Source organism: Dendrobates tinctorius, unplaced genomic scaffold (genome assembly GCF_039654945.1).
Source record: "Dendrobates tinctorius isolate UK_male_01 unplaced genomic scaffold, ASM3965494v1 ptg000114l, whole genome shotgun sequence".
Classification (NCBI taxonomy): Eukaryota; Metazoa; Chordata; class Amphibia; order Anura; family Dendrobatidae; genus Dendrobates; species Dendrobates tinctorius.
The window spans coordinates 15571219-15592080 of NW_027361782.1; the positions used below are offsets into that span (position 1 = coordinate 15571219).

A 20862-nucleotide genomic window follows, 5' to 3' on the forward strand; every position below is an offset into this window, starting at 1 on the left:
TACTGCCCAGATTAAATAATTTCAGATTTTGATAGTTTGGAGTTACAGACACTGAGGGACCAAATTTGTTTTTTTTTTAAATTTTCCTATTGGTAAAAGGTGGATGACATAAGCCGCTATGTTTTGTTCTAAATTTTTAACCATTTTTAACTGCAACTGAATATGTAATGGTTTCTTTACTTATAATGTGTACTGCAATACTTTGCTAATTTTACCATGTACTAAAATATTAATACCCCACGAAGTCCAGCCACATACTGGGCAGCAGCCACCATAATGTTGATGATGAGGGTCTCCAGTATGGGAATGCAATGGAAGCCAGAGTGGAGAGGAGCTGGCGCCTGTCATTGCTGTTAGGGCAGGTGCTGGCTGTATAATACTGTTGGCACCATCCCTTTATAGAAGGGGGTTTACTCCCGAGCATGCTCCATCCTCCCAGACCTGACATAGGATGTACATGTATGTGGGGACGGGGTTTGTAAGTCTCCATACTATCTGTCCCATGATCTCATATGTCGTCCTATTTCTGTCAGTAATGACATTTCATAAAATAACTTACGCATATCCGTCTGTGTATGTACCGCACCATGCTTTCTATGAAGAGACTACAATGTGGTAAAGTCAAAATTAACTGGAATCATCCAAAGTGGTTTCATCAATTCAATTTGACTTTCTGCTGCTAAATATGTGATTATCTGAATTTATGTTAATGTTCTTACAGATCTACCATCCAGCCCGATAGTTCTGTAAATCAGTGCAAAGACGTGATCATGAAATCACTAATTCTGCTCACTATTAACAGAGAGACACCTACAACTTCCAAAACTCCAAGACTGCTGAACTGTGTTTTTGTGGACTCTCATCCTCAAACAATTAATTTCCTCTAAGAGTCAAGTAAAGCAGTCAACAACTCAGAAAGCCAATATTACATCAACAGGTTCCTCTAAGAGCTGGAAGATTCAATTGTTGAGAAAATTCTCTATGACATAATAATACCATTTCATTAGCATCTATTTTATCAGGAACATTTGAACAACCCAGCAGAAAACAAGGTTTCCATGGCAGAAAAGGTCTTCATCTTCAACTGCACCATCAACTTTTAGCCTGAAATTACGCAGGCAATTTTTATGGCAATTTTGGAGAATATTTTCTAGGACAAACCAAGAAGTGAATACAACAGGAAGGATGTAACAACCCTGCTGTCGTCACTGCATGGCCTCCCATCCCCCGCACATCAACTTACTCACTGCTCCGGGTCATGCTGTGAATTATGTCTATTGCCAGCCCTGTGCTCTGTGCCTCTGCTCTCCTGTATGTTTCCTGGCTATGTGTGTATAGGGGGGCGGCGCCAGAACTCTCTGGCTCTTATGCAGTCAGGGTGCACCTGTCTAATCTGTCCCTGACCAATCACCTAGAGCCCTTGACTATTTAGTTCCGCCACACCCACTGAAACATTGCCTGTGCAATGTCTAATCTCAGTAAGTATCTTGCTGCTGAGGAAGCCAGGCCCTGTCCTGTGTATTTCCTCCTTCTCTGGAGGAATACTTCTTGTCTTGCTTTGTACCTTGTCTGCCTGCCAGGAGGCTGAATATCCTGGCCCTTGAGTCTTGGTCCCTGTACCTTGTCTGTACTCTGTCCTACCTTAGTCTCCCTTTCTCCTTGTCTGTGGCTTCCTTCCCTGCTGTGTCTTTCCTTGTGTCCTCCCTGTCTGTGCATCTGCGCCCTTGCAGCTCCGTCTGTGCATCTGCACCCTTGCAGCTCCGTCTGTGCATCTGCACCCTTGCAGCTCCATCTGTGCATCTGCACCCTTGCAGCTCCGTCTGTGCATCTGCAACCTTGCAGCTCCATCTGTGCATCTGCAACCTTGCAGCTCCATCTGTGCATCTGCACCCTTGCAGCTCTGTCTTCTCTGCTGCTGCAGAACTTCTTGCTGCAGTTTCTCCACAGACCTTGTAGTTCAGCTCTACTCCGCACTCCTGCGGCTCCGCCTACTCCGCACTCCTGCCTATATCCATACCTGCACCTCCTGTGTGAACAGGTCCAAATCCTGTTCCAACATACATCACTTCCTCCTGTGTGAACAGGTTCAAATCCTGTTCCAACATACACCACTCCCTCCTGCCTACACCTGCACCTGCTGCGTGAACAGGTCCCTACCTGTCCCTTCTCATACCACGCCAGTCTGTCCTGTGTCTCCAAGTCGTGCCCGCCTATCCTGTGTCTCCAAGCCGTGCCCGCCTGCCCTGTGTCTCCAAGCTGTGCCCGCCTGCCCTGTGTCTCCAAGCCGTACCCGCTTGCCCTGTGTCTCCAAGCCACGCCTGCTTGCCCAGTGTCTCAGCCGTGCCTGTCGTGTCTACCTGCCTCCCTGTCTATAGCTTCTGTCAAAGTGACTTGTCCCCAAGTGGGACCAGCAGCCATAGCTGTGGGGTGCCACTCCAAGGTGGTGTCTGGCTATCTGCCGCACAAGCCTGACCTCACCATCAGAGGCTCCAGTGAAGACCGAGGTAGCTGTCGTAGTCACGCCCCTTCCTGGGTAGTCTGGTTTGTGGCACAGTGGGGCCACAAACCCCCCAGCTCGCGCCATGCAGCCAAGGCGTGAGCATGACAAAGGAGAAGTAAAAGTCATCCTTTACCAAGGATCACATTTCTTTGAGATCCACTTCTACATTTGACTGCACATGTGATTCACGTCTAAATGGGCAATCTTGAAGACACAAGACACAGGACGCACCAGAATCAAGAAGACACGGGACACAGACCACACCAGAATACAGAAGACATAGGACATACCAGAATGTGGAAGTCTCCAATGAGATCGTACACATAGGACATAATCCCATCCAGAAGAACAAGGACAAAGGAAATGCCAGAATCTAGACTACCCAGAACAAAGTACATACTGGAATCTAGAAGACGCAGGACATAGTGCATACCAAAATGTGGAAGTCTCCAATGAGATGAGATAGCAGACATAGGACATAATACAACCCAGACGAACCCGAAACACAAGATATACGATTGACTCCCTAAGAGCCAAGATGTAGTACATACCACAAACCAGAAGAACCAGGCTATAAAGCAAACCACAATCCAGAAGCCTCCGCAAATTGAAGAATCCAGAAGACTCAGGACATAGCAGAATCCAGAAGAATCAGAACATATCACAATCCAGAAGACTTAGTACACAGCAGAGTCTAGAATACTCGGTTCTATTATTTCCTTTTAATTACAATAACAAACAATTTTCACTCAAACATGAAAGCAAAATATCATAAAATGTGTTCTTTACCGGTGGTTGACTCCAGGACTCCAGATTTGATTCCTTTAGAGGAGATTGAAGTTTCCCAATGTCTTTTCCAGGCTGAAAAGGAAAATAAAGAAAAATGTCAGAAAGGCAACAAGATAATATTAAATAACAGATCTGATAAGCTAAACTACAACCAAGAGAAACATTTGTTGTCCTTTTTCCACCTCAAAACAAGTTGCTTCTAGTGTAATGCCCTATTATGACAAAGCCACCTCGCGGTTGGAGGAAGTTGATGATGTACGTGTTATTTAGACGCATGATATTGTGATAATTGGTGCCTGGCGCTGCGGAAATAGTGATATGAACAAGACATCAAGCCTTTGGTGCTTTCTGTGAATTATTCTGCTCGGGAAGGTTGTGTGCTTTCCTACCCCGTAGATAAAGGATTACTCCGTCTCCTCATCTGATGAATAAAGTGAAGGGTTCATTAGTAAAAATTTTTGGTGCTAACATTTACCGAGACTGCCAGTAATGAATTGCTGTTCCTACCCACAGCAAATGTGTTGCCTACTCCTCCAGAGCATTGGGGCTTTGAAATGAATGATTATTGTACCAGCAAAATCAGAAAGTTAATACTATGTCCTCCACTTAGAGAGTAACACACTATTACCAACTGATCAAACAATCTCCAGAGTATTATATTGCAACAAGAAATGCACACTTCATTAACAGGAGTTCCATCAATTGATTAAATGCGTGTTCATCATTTTATGTCTCGCAGCCGTTCTCCAGTCACTAGAAGGCATTAAAGTGCCAGCTCAGGAAGATCAAATTATGTGGTCTGTCTGAGTGGAAAGGTTTCTGAGGATATGACTGTCAAGTTGTAAAAGATAAAAAATAAGTGCAAGAGCCGAGTGAGAAACAGCCTCTAAGCCTGCATTCTGCAAGTGGAGAGAAAAATCCCGGAAACATGGAGATAGTATAATAGGAAAGTCACACTACCAACTCCGAGTAAACCCTTGTCCTGGAAGGAAAAATAAGGGCTGTCTGAGCTAAATCATCCCAACATGTCGACAAATTCTGGATGTCTCAATCAACAAAAAAAATGGAATATATGGAAAATATTTGATCATTCAGACGTAACTTTTGTTTAGTCTTTTCCCAAAATTAAGAGTGAAAACTAGCCCTTCTGATACAGTTGTGAATCTAAGCAGGGCACAAAGATCGTATTTTGTGCTGAGTAGGAATCTGGAAATCTCTTTTTTTTTTTTACAACTTTATGTATGAAATAATGAATGGCAGTTGCCTGAAGAATGGACTGGTCACGTCTTTCATCCACTTTGTGGCCTTCAAAGCAATTAAAAGAAGCTAAAAAAAAACTGAACACATGCACAAGTCATATTTACATTGGGCATCTGTTCACCATTTTTAACTTTATTATTATTTTTACATAGCGCATCTGTTCATTTTTTTGGCTTTTTAGCGCTTATTCAGGTGGGTTACTGGCAAAACTCATCTGAAAGAAACATTGTGTATTAAGACTTACTTGGTCACATAAGAAGCAATGTATCTCATTGGGTTAACTTACATTTGATCATGTGGATCTAAATGCTGGAGAACCTGGGGAACTGCCATAGCGGAGGTGGCATAAGGAAACGGTGAGGACCTAGGACAATTGAGTCTAATTAATTTTTTGCTACATTTAAACCCCTCCCCTCCGTCTATTATACTCTGGGATCTGAAGTGACTTCATACTTCATGCTTATAGTGCACCTGTTTTGGCCGCTATAAGATGCGGCTGCTGCCTTTCACGCATATCTACAGCATTCTACTGTCCGACCTGCAAGATAAGAAAAATACATTTTATTATACTCACCCGGGAGAGCGGTCCAATGATGGGGTTGCAGGTCAGGGTTTGGCGCCTCCCATCTTCTTGTGATGCCGCCCTCCTGCTTCTTCATGGCTCCCGGGCATTGCGCTCCTGCGCAGGCGTACTTCTCTGCCCTGTTGAGGGCAGAGCAAAGTACTGCAGTGTGCAGGCGCTGGGCCTCTTTGAGGGCAGCGTCGCAAGAAGATGGGAGGCACTGGAGCTGCAACACCCATCGGACCGGACCACATCGGACCACTCCCGGGTGAGGATAATAACTTATTTTTCTTATCTTTCATGTGACTGCAAGGGGGCGGGGCTTAGCGTCCTGCTTTCAGAGATGGCAGGACACTATACAGAAATACTCAGGCAAAACGGAGGTCATACACAGAGATATCAGTAAAGCACCAGGGATGAGACAGAATGGATAGTCAGGGCCAAGCAGAAGTCAAAACCAAACAGACATACAAGGTACCAAGCAGAATCCAAAGCAATATCCAGAGAACAGACCGAGTCATACACAGAATATCAGATAAACAAGAACACAGCACAAACACACTCAGGGGTCACCACACAATGCCAAGGGCGAAAGTATAACTGACGGGGGATGGGAGCTTCCTGAGGCTATAAGAAGCTTTCCCATAACCAATGAGAGGCCACCGTAATAGGTCTCAGGTGTGCAGGTAAGAGTCTGCACTCAGATCAAAACATTAACCCCATAAGTGCCGGTCACCCAGCACTGGTATCATGACAAATTACATCCCAATAGAATAACACCTCCTTCACTTTGTGGGGTGTTATTGCCTATTTTGCGATCTGTCCATGTCTTACTGATCATTGCATGACGAAGTATGAGCACAGCAATACGATAGCATAAGTAATGAATGACACACAGTTTGGACGACAGACAATACAACTTTATAGGATGAGGGACTCCAGGAGATCTAGTTGAAGCCCCATTAGATATGAAGTTTGAGTCTTATGTCCTGTTGATGGATTAATAGACAATGACAGGTCTTGATGGAAGAAATGTTTATCTTGTACTCATAGTTTTAGGTCCCTAAGGGTTTGGACGGTGACACTACAGTAACCAAAGAGGGCATTTATGAGGTTTTTTCCTTTTCTCCTGCAATTGAAGATTTTATGAAAACTTTTAGTCAAATAGAAACTTTGCAGTGTCGATGTAAATGCTTTTTAATGTACAAATATGAAGCAAGCATTCTAGGAGTGATACTGTCACGGGGTCCTACTCCGGTATCACACAATCAACAGAGCGAGAGATGAGTGAACAGTCCCAAGAACCTTTATTACATGCAAAACGAAAGGTCCGTAAAACAATCCACCACACAGAGGATAAAATAGTTCAGGAGCACGGGTACAGACCAGTAACGGAATAAATGCCAACGGAGATGAGTCACAATTCTCCAGCAGTGTTTTCCAGGGTAATCAGGGTTTCTCCAAGTCTCTCTGGGGTGCTGGTCTTGGCATCAGCATCCAACACAGAATCTATCTTACTGATCTCATGTCCTCCTCAGGCCTCCTACTTCTATCCAGCCAGGGGTAGGCTGACAGGTTGAATGGTTTTCAGGACTCCCAGACCGGGAAAATGTTCCTCAGAGATCAAGGCACTACAGAGGGTGATTTGCCGTATTTGGAGAGCAGAGTGGTCATGAATGGACAGTCAGGAAAGATCAGCACGGCTTCATCAAGAGGCATGGGCACATTCAGGCTGCAGATGGTAACTGATCTAGTTCAATTATCAGACTTTTTGCAAAGTAATTAAGACTCTAGACAAGTCAAGGAATACACAGAATAATGCAGAGCAACAATACAACACTCCTAAAATCAGTAAAAATATGAACATAGCCAGAATGATACCCCACACACCATATCTCACCCTAACTAATACCTTTTATTATTTAAACAGAAACATTTTGGCAATAAAACTTACACTTCTTGAATACTTTTGTCATTTTGGTCATAAAAATATTTACCGTATATCGATTTTTCTGGCTAACACGGTACCACAATATCATTTTTCATTTTATGACAAACTTTGCAGGGGACATGAGATAAGTTCCTTCACAGAAGCTTCTTCAGCGCCATAGACAGCACCTGATACAACTACATCCCATCTCATTAACAACTTTGAAGGGTCTTGCTGTTGCGGCCTCGCTTAATATTCACAGATACTTATCAGAACTTTCTTCATTTATAGAGGGTAATCTTGTAAGAAATCCTTCCTATGATCCCCTGCAAGAAGCCCAGATAATTACTATGCTGACGAAATCCTTCCCCAACTACTTACCTAAAAGTGCTGACGAAGCAACTATTCAGATTTTTAAGCACATGAGAATTTATAATTAAAATGACATACAGTATGCAAAGAGTATTATGGACTTCAGTGAGATATATGAAAACATTAAACCACTCTTAGATGTCTTCCTACACGATACATTATGCAAATGTAACCTTGATACAATTCCAATGCATACATAGTGCTGCAGAGTGTATTAATGTGACCCAGCAGAGGCACGGAGGAATACTTTCTGCATGGAGCTCTATTTATCTACAAATGTAGCAGAGCTCAATTTTTCATCTAGCTGTTCCTTCCATTTAGAGTGATAACTTAATGAGTGAAGATAAAGCAGAAGCAGCAGAAGACCAGATTCATACAGAAAGCCACCACTGCGATTTCACCGGCTCTGTTAGTCTATTATTACATATCTAGCTATGCTACTGTGACGGAAAAGAAGAGGTCAGATTACCATAAAAGCTCGATAGTTTTGTCCTATCCAGGGTTTGGGGTGAATTTCCAGGATTCTGAAGCAAGTTGTGGACCAGGGCTCTGTATAGTAGTGTGTATGGCGGTATTACCATGGGGACTATAAGAGCATTAAATCATCTTTCTACAACTGGATCAGTAAACTTTGGACCACCAGTGAATTAAATGCTGGTCTCTGTCAATGCATGTTATGCCATGCTAGGCACTACATACTAAAGAGTAACTAAGCATTTGCAAAAAATAATATTTTTTAGTCCCTTTAATTTCCATAATATCGGTGATGGAGGGTGGTGGGTCAGAACCCAATCGGCCAAAAGACTCCTGAGAAATGCACAGTTCTGGAGACAGGAGTGCATGGCCCAGGCCGAACGAAGCACAGATGCAATGGAAAGCCTTCTATGCTCTCTATACTTCACTTTGGACACGCACTCGAACTGTGCACTCCTATCTCCTGAGCTGCGCTCTTTTAAGGGATAATTGGAGAGATGAGAGGAATCTCAGAACCTGGACCACCAACAAACTCAGAAGAAATAAAGGGACCCAAAATTATATACACATATTTTTCTGAAGGACAGCTGAGTGTAAAAAAGGGACCTCTCTCCTTGTACAGAGATACTCTAGAGGACAGCAGCAACGCATCATGTCTCCAACAAGAGGAATACTGATTACAGACTTGCCACACTGTGTTTCCTTCACCCTGTGTTGTCTGAGTAGTTCATTGTACACTTGGAAGGAGGGCTGGCATTCAGGGTGTATAGCCCTGATCCATGCTGTTTTTCTAAAGACAGCCAGGCCAGTGGACGACAGCACCCACTGACCCTCATGTCTCCACAGGCAGTTTTGGACACGTGTCCTGAGTTAGAAGAATGGAGTAGGAATCATGGTTGGCATTTCTCTTGCTGAGTGAAGTAATGACTAGAGCAAACATATATGAGTGGAATTGAAACCTGCTGTAATTTTACAAATTTCCACATTTTCCAAAATTACTGTTTTTTTGTAATTTGCTTCTGCTGAGAATGAACAAAATGGTTGCCGCTGTCTGCAATATGACATAACATCAAAGGGCTATCAAAAGGTTAAAAAAGATATGGTAAAATACTTATCCTGCGGCCAAGCCAGGGGGCAAGTTGTTTGTCCCAGAGCAACTTCGCCTTAAACTCTTGCAAGAGTTCCACAAATCCAAGCTGTGTGCTCACCCTGGTATATCAGCCACGCGACTGGCGGTGGCTAGGATCTTCTGGTGGCCTACCCTCAGTTCTGATATAAAGAAATTCATTTCTGGTCGTGGGGTCTGCGCTCGTTCTAAAAGCTCCCATAGCCGGCCGGCGGGGGAGCTGATGCCCTTGGAAGTTCCCGAAAGACCATGGACCCACCTGTCCATGGATTTTACTACCAATCTTCCCTCTTCCAGGGGTAATATGGTGGTATGGGTAGTGGTGGACAGATTTTCAAAGCAGGCTCACTTTGTTCCCCTGTCCGCATTACCTTCAGCTGAGACCTTATCCAGATTGTTTGTGCAGCATGTGGTCCGCTTGAATGGGGTACCCCTGAATGTGGTGTCTGATCGTGGTGTGCAGTTTCTGGCTAAGTTTTGGCATGCTTTCTGCAAAAAATTAGGGATATCTCTGTCCTTTTCGTCCGCATACCATCCTGAGCGTAATGGTCAGACGGAACGCACTAATCAGTCTCTGGAACAGATCCTCAAATATCTGACTTCTGCTAGACATAATTACTGGTGTGATATACTGCCGTTGGCTGAATTTGCCTTCAATAGTCGGGTGAGTCAATCCACTGGTATGTCCCCTTTCTTGATCAACTATGGGTTCAGTCCTCATTTTGGTGGGTTTTCTAGTCTGAATTCGGGGTGTCCCGGGGCTGAGGACTCTGTTCAGCCGTTAAAAGATACATGGGCAGAAGTCCAGCGGCGTATATCTAGGTCTCAAGGCAGGTATAAGTTTTTCGCGGACAGGAAACGAACACCTGGTCCCATGTTTCAGGTTGGAGAGAAAGTTTGGCTCTCCACGCGAAACATTAAGTTAAAGATTCCATCAGCAAAGTTGGGCACCAAATTCATTGGCCCGTACAAGATTGTGGAAAAAATCAACCCAGTAGCGTACAGGCTGTGCCTTCCACCCTCTTCCAAGATCCCTAACGTTTTCCATAGATCTCTACTGAAGCCTTTTGAAGCAGTCTGGGGAGAATCCGAGTCCACTACTCCTCCGGTTTCGGTTGAGGGACATGTGGAATATGAGATTGGTCACATCGTAGATTCTAGGTTGGTATGGCGGTCAGTACAGTACCTAGTTCATTGGAAGGGGTATGGGCCGGAGGACAGGTCATGGGTGCCGGCCCGGTTGATGCATGCGGATCGCCTGGTTCGGGCTTTCCATGCTAGGTACCCGGGCAAGCCTGGGGGTCCAGAGGCCCCCCGTTGAGAGGGGGGTACTGTCATGATACCAGTGCTGGGTGACCGACACTTCTGGAGTTAATGTTTTGATCTCAGTGCAGACTCTTACCTGCACACCTGGGACCTATTATGGTGGCCTCTCATTGGTTCTGGAAGAGGCTTCTTATAGCCTCAGGACGCTCCCATCCCCGTAAGTTATACTTTCGCCCTTGGCATTGTGTGGTGACCCCTCAGTGTGTTTGTGCCGTGTTCTGGTTGCTTGATTCTATGTACGACTTGGTCTGTTCTCTGGATATTGCTTTGGATTCTGCTTGATACCTTCTATGTCTGTTTGGTTTTGACTTCTGCTTGGCCCTGACTATCCGTTCTGTCTCATCCCTGGTGCTTTACTGATATCTCTGTGTATGACATCCGTTTTGCCTGAGTATTTCTGTATAGTGTCCTGCCATCTCTGAAAGCAGGATGCTAAGCCCCGCCCCCTTACAGTCACATGACCTTAGGTCCTGTGACTGCTTGCTAAACTTCAGCGTCCACAGGTCCTGTGTATCTGTACTTTCCGGCTGTACCTGACCCCGGGCCCCCTACAGTGTGGGTGAGTCCCTGCTCAGCGGAGGCTGCACGCCGGCGCTGACAGGATCCTGACATAATTGAGGAAGAAGGTCCTGGCAGGGAACTACCAAGATGACCATATTTTTTGTTTTCCTTAACAATTTCCGCAATGGCTCTAAATCTGGAGCAAGGACAGCAGAAACAAGATTTCCTTGATAAACAAATTAATGACATTCCAATTTTTTTGTATCCACTAAAAGTCTACTGTCTCCTCGTATGAATTGAACTGATAAAAGTTTGATTGCTATATCTTTTAATTACATAAAAATAACTTAAAATAACTGCTGTCATATACCTGGATAAGTTTTTTATTTTATTATATCTCATTTAGCTTCCTAATTTATCCTGGTAATGGTGTTATGACAGAAAAATCCATTTACGAAATAAATGTGTCCACATAAGTATTCTCTCAGCCGAGCTTCATCCCATCCAGGAGCCATTAGTTATTCAATGGTAATAAACATAATGTTTATTGAAACGCTCATAATAACCAACAAAAAAACACATCTCCTATATCCAATGGTAAAAGAGCTGAATTCGCCAACCAGAGGGACAAAACATAAAGGGCAAAATTAACGACTCAGCAGAAGGATCATTGTGTGAGGACGAGATATTTAGTGCAGCCTGCGAAGTTCAGCATGACATGAAGGAAGGAAAGCGGGAAAATTATTGTGCTGCAACTACTAGTAATAATATCACTGCAATATATAGAAAGTGTAAAATGGGGAAAACAGACAGGAATCTCCACAAGGAGTACAAGAATATAACTACTATAATACTGCCCCTATGTACAAGAATATAACTACTATAATACTTCCCCTATGTACAAGAATATAGCCACTATAATACTGCCCCTATGTACAAGAATATAACTACTATCATACTGTCCCTATGTATAAGGATATAATTACTATAATACTGCTCCTATGTACAAGAATATCACTACTATAATACTGCTCCTATGTACAAGAATATAACTACTATAATACTGCTCCTATGTACAAGAATATAACTACTATATTACTGCCCCCTATGTACAAGAATATAACTACTATAATACTGCCCCCTATATACAGGAATATAACTACTATAATACTGCCCCCTATGTACAAGAATAAAACTGCTATAATACTGCCTTTATGTGCAAGACTATTAACACATAGGAGCAAAATTAATGGCTGTATTGGGCCTATAGATAAACACCCAGGTTTTTTAGGGTAAAATGTGCTTAGTACAGTTATCACTTTCCTTTCTTTCTTATTTCTAAAGCAAAAATTAAAGTGCATTGCTTGAAATGTGATGATATTTAGCATATAGCGCAGACTGTGGCCCATACAGACCGGATATTTCTGTTGGGCACTACTTGTAGAGATATATTATGAACGGTATATATTTTTATTTTCACCTGTGTTTGACCCAAAAATACTTTTTCTGTTCTTGCATTCCTGTATCTCATTTTGGCAATGTAAACTTTTTTCATGACGAACTGAGCTGTTCACGCTTGAAATTGATGATGCTTTTGACTTATTAGAGGAGCACTTTCCATCAAGATCTATCTAAAACATCTCACTAATGCTTTTTATTTAATAACGGAGTTTCTGAATATTTTTAAGAGCAATAGCTTCCGCAGCTTTTTACCATTGCAAATATCAGATTTTAAAAGCAACTTTCCCTGCATTTTTCGCTGTCTGTTTTGCTGAAAAACTCTAAATGCTTCTTAGTACCAATAATGCTAATGGCTATTGATTAACTAGTGGAACAAATACAACGAGCAAAATTCAAACACATTATGATACATTTCCACAGACGCCTTAGAAAAACTGCTAAAGCAGCAAGAAGTTCAGCCACTTCTCCTATGGCCAGACACAATAAAAGAATTAAAGATCTCAGCTTCACTGTAAACCAGACTGGTCTGTGCACCAATTACATTTGGTTTTAGGAATGATCAGTAACAGAAACAAACTTTTTAGGGTTGTAAGGGATGGAAATTAACTGTTGGAATATGTTTGGTGCAACAACTCCATTCCTGTCTATGAGTGTTTAGTTGCTAGCTTTGTATGCTGTTGATAAAGTTAGAACAAAAAAAACTCCCAGAGGCTCACACAGGGAGCGCATGTGACTGAATTTCCTTTTTCCTGTGCCTGTGTATGAAAGAAAGCAGCCTGCTGCAGATGCTGCACAGATAGAGAAACACAAATGATTTATTCCTGATCTATTAAGCTTAGCACATACAGTTGTGGCCAAAAGTATTGACACCCCTGCAATTCTGTCAGATAATACTCAGCTTCTTCCTGAAAATGATTGCAAACACAAACTCTTTGTTATTATTATCTTCATTTAATTTGTCTTAAATGAAAAAACACAAAAAGAATTGTCCTAAAGCCAAATTGGATATAATTCCACACCAAGCATAAAAGAGAGGGTGGACAAAAGTATTGGCACTGTTCGAAAAGTCATGTGATGCTTCTCTAATTTGTGTAATTAACAGCGCCTGTAACTTACCTGTGGCACCTAACAGGTGTTGGCAATAACTAAATCACACTTGCAGCCAGTTGACATGGATTAAAGTTGACTCAACCTCTGTCCTGTGTCCTTGTGTGTACCACATTGAACATGAAGAAAAGAAAGAAGACCAAAGAACTGTCTGAAGACTTGAGAAACCAAATTGTGAGGAAGCATGAGCAATCTCAAGGCTACAAGTCCATCTCCAAAGACCAGAATGTTCCTGTGTCTACCTTGCGCAGTGTCATCATGAAGTTTAAAGCCCAAGGCACTGTGGCTAACCTCCCAAGATGTGGACGGAAAAGAAAAATTGACAAGAGATTTCAACGCAAGATTGTGCGGATGTTGGATAAAGAACCTCGACTAACATCCAAACAAGTTCAAGCTGCCCTGCAGTCCGAGGGTACAAGAGTGTCAACCCGTACTATCCATCGGCGTCTCAATGAAAAGGGACTGTATGGTAGGAGACCCAGGAAGACCCCACTTCTTACCCCGAGACATAAAAAAGCCAGGCTGGAGTTTGCCAAAACTTACCTGAAAAAGCCTAAAACGTTTTGGAAGAATGTTCTCTGGTCAGATGAGACAAAAGTAGAGCTTTTTGGGCAAAGGCATCAACATACAGTTCACAGGAGAAAAAGAGAGGCATTCAAAGAAAAGAACACGGTCCCTACAGTCAAACATGGTGGAGGTTCCCTGATGTTTTGGGGTTGCTTTGCTGCCTCTGGCACTGGACTGCTTGACCGTGTGCATGGCATTATGAAGTCTGAAGACTACCAACAAATTTTGCAGCATAATGTAGGGCCCAGTGTGAGAAAGCTGGGTCTCCCTCAGAGGTCATGGGTCTTCCAGCAGGACAATGACCGAAAACACACTTCAAAAAGCACTAGAAAATGGTTTGAGAGAAAGCACTGGAGACTTCTAAGGTGGCCAGCAATGAGTCCAGACCTGAATCCCATAGAACACCTGTGGAGAGATCTAAAAATGGCAGTTTGGAGAAGGCACCCTTCAAATATCAGGGACCTGGAGCAGTTTGCCAAAGAAGAATGGTCCAAAATTCCAGCAGAGCATTGTAAGAAACTCATTGATGGTTACTGGAAGCGGTTGGTCGCAGTCATTTTGGCTAAAGGTTGTGCAACCAAGTATTAGGCTGAGGGTGCCAATACTTTTGTCTGGCCCATTTTTGGAGTTTTGTGTGAAATGATCAATGTTTTGCTTTTTGCTTCATTCTCTTTTGTGTTTTTTCATTTAAGACAAATTAAATGAAGATAATAATACCAAAGAATTTGTGATTGCAATCATTTTCAGGAAGAAACTGAGTATTATCTGACAGAATTGCAGGGGTGTCAATACTTTTGGCCACAACTGTATTGTTCCTTATCTTTGGCTTAGAGGATAACTCACTGATCTCTGAGGTCCAACTGCTGGGACGAGTGGTGGCTTCAGAGGGAAAAGCAAGAGCAGGATCTGGACCCTTTTCAGTACAGTCTGTGAAGAAGTGGCTTACTGCTTTGGATGTGGTGATGGGCCCAATTACTTCTTGACCCCTTGTGTGACTACTGGTGTTACACCAATAATTAGTCTGTCCCTGGCTGGGACCCCCACCTATCCCATCCATGGGACTGCCATAGATTCATAAGTACAGCACTAGATTATCTCCCACCGTCCTATAAAGAATAAATGGAGTATTGTTGCACATTCTCAACCTCCACTCCACTCAGACAGGGCTCTGCAGACTACCATTCTCAGCGTTCGTGGGGGTCTGTGCGTCAGACTCCCAGTGATTGGGGAGTCATTCCCTTTCTTATTTGTAGAGGATAGTTTCCAAACTTGGCAGAGCTTCTTTATGGCAGTAAAGCTGGTGGATGTGGACCCACTGCACCACTGGGCAGGCTCACTCTAAAGGGGCCTAACAATGTGACTACCTGGTACTCACTAGTCACTATTGGTAATTATAGGCTTGGCCACAGGTTGTCCCCAGGCAGGTACCATTCCAGGGCAGTTCCCGGTAGAGGAAAGCAGAGTTAGTTTATAAAAAAAATAGCCCCAGCTCTGAACATCTCATGGAGCACTATTCAATCCATTGAACAACTGCAAACCTACTAAGATATGGCCGTCCACCTAAACTGACATCCCAATCAATGAGAACATTATTTAGAGAAGCAGTCAAGAGGCCTATGGTCACTGGAGGAGACGCAAAGATCCACAGCTCAGGGGAGAATCTGTCCACAGGAAAACTAGGGCATAGTTAGGCTAATTTCACACTTGCTTTTTTTTGCAGCGCATTTTTCCCGCAAAAAAACGCATTGAAAAAACGCATACAAAAGCATACAACTGCTGCGTTTTTTTCAAGCATTTTTATGAGCATGCATGAAAAAAACGCAGCGTTTTTATGCGTTTGTATGCGTTTTTAGTGCGTTTTTTCCAAACATTAGGTGGCCCCTCACACTAACCCAAACCATGACTTTACTAACCCTAACCCTGACCCTAACCCTAACCCTGACCCTAACCCTAACCCTGACCCTGACCCTAACCCTAACCCTAACCCTGACCCTAACCCTAACCCTAACCCTAACCCTGACCCTAACCCTGACCCTAACCCTAACCCTGACCCTAACCCTTAACCAAACCATACTTAACCCTAACCCAAACCCTAAACCCTAACTAACCCTAACCCTGACCCTAAACCTAACCCTAACCCTAACCCTGACCCTAACCCTAACCCTGACCCTAACCCTTAACCAAACCATACTTAACCCTAACCCAAACCCTAAACCCTAACTAACCCTAACCCTGACCCTAAACCTAACCCTAACCCTAACCCTAACCCTGACCCTAACCCTAACCCTAAACCCCCTTAACTAACCCTAACTCTAACCCAAACCCCTAAATTCCATGGTTAACAAAAAAAAACGCATGTGCAAAAAAACGCATACATAAGCATGCCAATGCGCACATATGCGCACCCATAGACTTATAATGGGAGTCTTGCTGTAAAAAAACGCATTGCGCGCGCATGCGTTTTTTTGAGGCAAGTCGGACGCCCAAAAAATGCAACAGGATGCATTTTGTGCGCCCGAGCGCATACCGCAAAAAAACGCATGCGCGGAAAAACGCGTACAAACGCATGTGTATGCGCACATAAGCGCATCCCATGCAAAGTATAGGAAAAAAAAACACATGCGCTATTTAGCGCTAAAATACCGCGAAAAAAACGCAAGTGTGAAACCAGCCTTAGACGTCCATATAACACGTACGCCTATCGCATAGCAATGCTCAGACTTGCCAGCAGCTCTCCTGCCCAGAGGATGACAAAATCGTAGTTACTTACCCATAACGGTATTTCTCTGATCCCATGATGGCACCATGGAGAGAGAGTGGTCCGCCCTCAGGGACAGCAAATCTACAGATGAAAAAGGCGGTACCTCTCTCCCACATCAGTTGGTTTACAGAGCATTACACAGAACTTTCAGCTGCAACTCAAATTGTTATAAAAAATCCCAAATTAATCAAATTAAATTTAATAGACGCACCGTGTGGCTATGTACTAAAGCTAACTCACTCTAATATGCACACCTGTGTGTGAAAGGGAGGGAATGTATAGGTGCCGTCATGGGATCAGAGAAATACAGTTATCGGTAAGTAACTACGATTTTTTCTTTCCCCCATAACGGCACCACGGAGAGAATTACAAAGATTGTACATCTAGGAAGGGACCACCGCCTCCAGAACCCTTTTCCCAAAGGTGAGATCTGAAGAGGAGGTCAAGTCTAGACGGTAATGTTTGAAAAATGTAGAGGGGGAAAACCAAGTGGCAGCTCTACATATCTGGTCTATTGAAGCGCCGGCTTCCTCCGCCTAGGATGACGCCACTGCCCTGGTTGAATGGGCCCTTACGTCCTCTGGGATGCCTGCCCCGCAAGAGGAGTAGGATAGGGTGATGGCCTCTCTTGTCCATCTCGCCAGCGTGGCCTTCGATGCTTTTTGACCCTTCCGCGGACCCTGAAAGCAGACAAACAGAGCCATATCCTTCCTAAACCCCCTCACGGTTGTCAAGTATTGGACAAGGCACCTTTTTACATCTAAAGTGTGTAATACCTCTTCTGTTTTGTTCTTGGGATTGGGACAGAAGGAGGGTAGGGAGATTTCCTGGGTCCTATGAAACTGTGACGCTACCTTGGGGAGATATGCTGGGTCGGATCTAAGAATTACCCTATCATCCAGTACTTGCGTGAAGGGTGAGTGGGCAGACAATGCTTGCATATCACTAATGCGGCGGGCAGAAGTTAAGGCTACGAGGAGGGAGGTCTTAAGGGACAATATTTTTAAGGGAACCTCCGCTAGGGGTTCGAAGGGAGATTTGGTTAGTGCGTTTAGTACTAGGTTTAGATCCCGGGGGGGTGCGTAGAGGAATTGGCCTGGATCTACTTGAGGCTCTAATATATCTCCTAACCCACCTATTTTTGGCTAGGTCATGGTTGTACAAAGCTCCCAAGGCCGCCACCTGTACTTTAAGGTGCTGGTAGCTAACCCCTTTTCCAACCCCTTCTGTAGGATTTCCAGAATTTTGTCTATTGGGATTTCCCCCGTTGGGTCAGAGCCTAACACTTTTCCATACTTTCCCATATGCTTTAGTGGTTACTGGCTTTCTGCTTTGTAGTAGCGTGGATACCAAGTTTGACGAGAAGCCCCTGTTGCTTAGGAGTTCCCTCTCAAAAGCCAAGCTGTCATGTGTAAGTTTTTTATATGGGGGTGATACACTGGTCCCTGGGATAGGAGGTCTGGAGTTTTCTGGTAGAATCCAGGGATCGGTTACGGGCATTCTTCTCAGCCAGGGGAACCATATTCTCCGTGGCCAGAAGGGCGCTATTACCACTACCATCGCCTTTTCCTCAGAACTAAGGAGATGAGAGATATTGGAGGGAAGGCGTAAGCCAGATGATAATCCCAGGGGATCGTGAAGGCGTCTAGAGCTACTGCCCCCCCCGGGGATCGATCGAGCAGAAGGTTTCCAACTTCCGGTTCTGGCTGTTCACAAATAAGTCTATTTCTGGCTGGCCTCAGAGTTTCACAATTTGGCTGAAGACTGACTGGCTTAGTTCCCACTCCCCCTGTGTTAGGCGTGTTCTGCTTAAGAAGTCTGCTGTTCGGTTTTCCGAACCTTTTATGTGAAGGGCTGTCAGGGATTCTAGATTGTGTTCTGCTAGGTGAAAGAAGGATTTTGTTACCTCCATCAGCGCTTGAGATCTGGTGCCCCCCCGGTGGTTTAGATATGCTACCACTACCTGGTTGTCTGAAAAGACCCTTGTATGTTGGGAGCGAAATGAATCCAAAAAATGAACGAGAGCTAGCTTTACTGCCAGCAACTCCTTCATATTTGAGGAAGCTGACTCTCTTCCCTGAGTCCAGGGCCTTTGCGCCACCTGGTTGTCCAGATGTGCCCCCCACCCCCAGGGGCTTGCATCCATAGTTAGGATCTTTGTCACTGGTAATGCCCAGGGAATCCCCTTGGTTAGATTGGCTGGGTCTGTCCACCATGTTAAATAACGTATTGTGTTTAGTGAGATGTCTAATTGCCTGTCTAAATTGCCGTGTAAGGAAACGTCTGCGCCTAATATTTCCCACTGTAAGTCTCGCATATGGCTTTGCGCCCACTGTACTGCTGGCATGCAGGCTGTCATTGACCCTAATAGAGACATTGCTTTTGTCATGGTAGTGACCGGGGAAGCTATCATTTGTGACACCATCTGTGTCATCTTTTGAATCTTCGTCTGCGGAAGATAACATTTTTGTTCGGTTGAGTCCAGTATTATACCCAAGTACTCCTGCACATGACTTGGCACAAGTCTGGATTTTGGCAAATTCAGCATCCATGCTAGACTCAGTAGAGATCTCATGACCATGTCCAATTGCTGTTTGCAGTGGTGAAAGGGGACGCCTACTACTAAGAGATCGTCCAGGTATGGGACTATCAGGATGTTTTGCTCTCTTATATGGGCCATTACTTCTGACATTATCTTTGTAAATACCCTTGGAGCAATCGCTAGCCTGAAGGGGAGGGCTCTGAACCGATAATGTTTTATCTCCCCCTGGATCGTCACCGCCACCCTGAGGTATTTGCTGTGGTCTCTGTGAATAGGTACATGTTAATATGTGTCTCTCAAGTCTAATACAGCCATGAAGCAAGATGGGGGAAGCATTTTTACACAAGATTTTATTGTCTCCATTTTGAAGTGCTGAATTTCCAGGAACTGGTTCAGTCTTTTTAGATTTCTGATCGCCCTGTACGATCCGTCTGGCTTTCTGCGAAGGAAGAGAGGGGAGTAGAAGCCTTTGCCTCTGTCCTGGTAGGAGACTTCTTGTAATATGTCCTTCTCCCTTAGATTCGTGATTTCTTCTTACAGAGCCAGCTGCTCGTGTGATGTCCTTTGAGGCGTTATCACAAAAGAATTCTTTGGGAGGGTGTTGAATTTTAGTCTTAAGGCCCCTTTACATTTAGCGATGCACCAGCGATCCCGACCATGATATGACCCGGTCAGGATTGCTGGTGCATCGCTAAATGGCCGCTAGTGAGCTGCCACACAGGCAGATCTCACTAGCGATGCAGCAGTGCTCGGCGGTCGCACTTACCTTTCAGACGCGGCGAAGGTGACCGTCTTCCGCCTGCGTCCATGGCTCGCTCGTCGGCACCAGCAGGAAGCCGATGATGAGAAATGGACCAGGCCGATCTCGCGCGATCAGCGATAGCCAGCGGGGGAGCCGGTAAGAGGTAAGTATCACATGTAGCGATATCGCTAGCAATATCGCTGCTGCGTCACAAAATCGGTGACGCTTTAGCGATATTGCTAGCGATATCGCTATGTGTAAAGCCCCCTTTAGACCTTCCTTTATTATACATAGTATCCATGAACTCGCGGATATTTTTTCCCAGGCCTGGAGAAAGTAGGAAATCTTTCTCCGACCCGGGGAGTACCTTCATTGTGACTTTTTGTTGTCGGGGGGTTTGTTAAACATAAAGCCCTTATTTTTATTTCTCCTATCCTCCCATCATTCTTTGTCCCCTTTTGGGGGCTTTCGTCGCATGAACCTTCTGTTCTGAAAAGGCCGTTTGTATGCCTGACTAGGGAACCCGAGAAAGGATTTTTTCGTGTCCCCTGCCTTGTCCAGGATGTTGTCTAGCATTGGGCCAAATAAAAATTCCCCCTCGCATGGGATTGTGCACAATTTGGTTTTTGTCTGTAAGTCTCCCGGCCAGCATTTCAGCCACAAGGCGCGTCTTGCGGCATTCGAGAAGGCGGCTGTTCTGGCTGCCAGCCTAGTCGAGTCTACTGCCCCCTTCATTACAGAAACTGATCTTTGCATTGTTTCTCTTAGGACTTTTTCCTTTATTTGTGAATCTAAGTGATCCAGCCAGACCATTAGGGCACGTGCCGTGCACGTGGCTGCTA

At 44.3% G+C, this 20862-nt stretch overlaps 1 protein-coding gene across 2 annotated transcripts in view; it reads right to left on the reverse strand.

Annotated features, from left to right (window-relative positions):
* Nucleotides 1-20862, reverse strand: part of LOC141101061 (protocadherin-11 X-linked-like) — a 1762603-nt gene that overhangs the window by 940540 nt on the left and 801201 nt on the right. For both annotated transcript variants that reach the window (XM_073589871.1, XM_073589870.1), the window contains exon 4: nt 3290-3361. In XM_073589871.1, coding sequence (XP_073445972.1) covers nt 3290-3361 — 72 coding nt within the window. The remainder of the gene's footprint in view (nt 1-3289; nt 3362-20862) is intronic.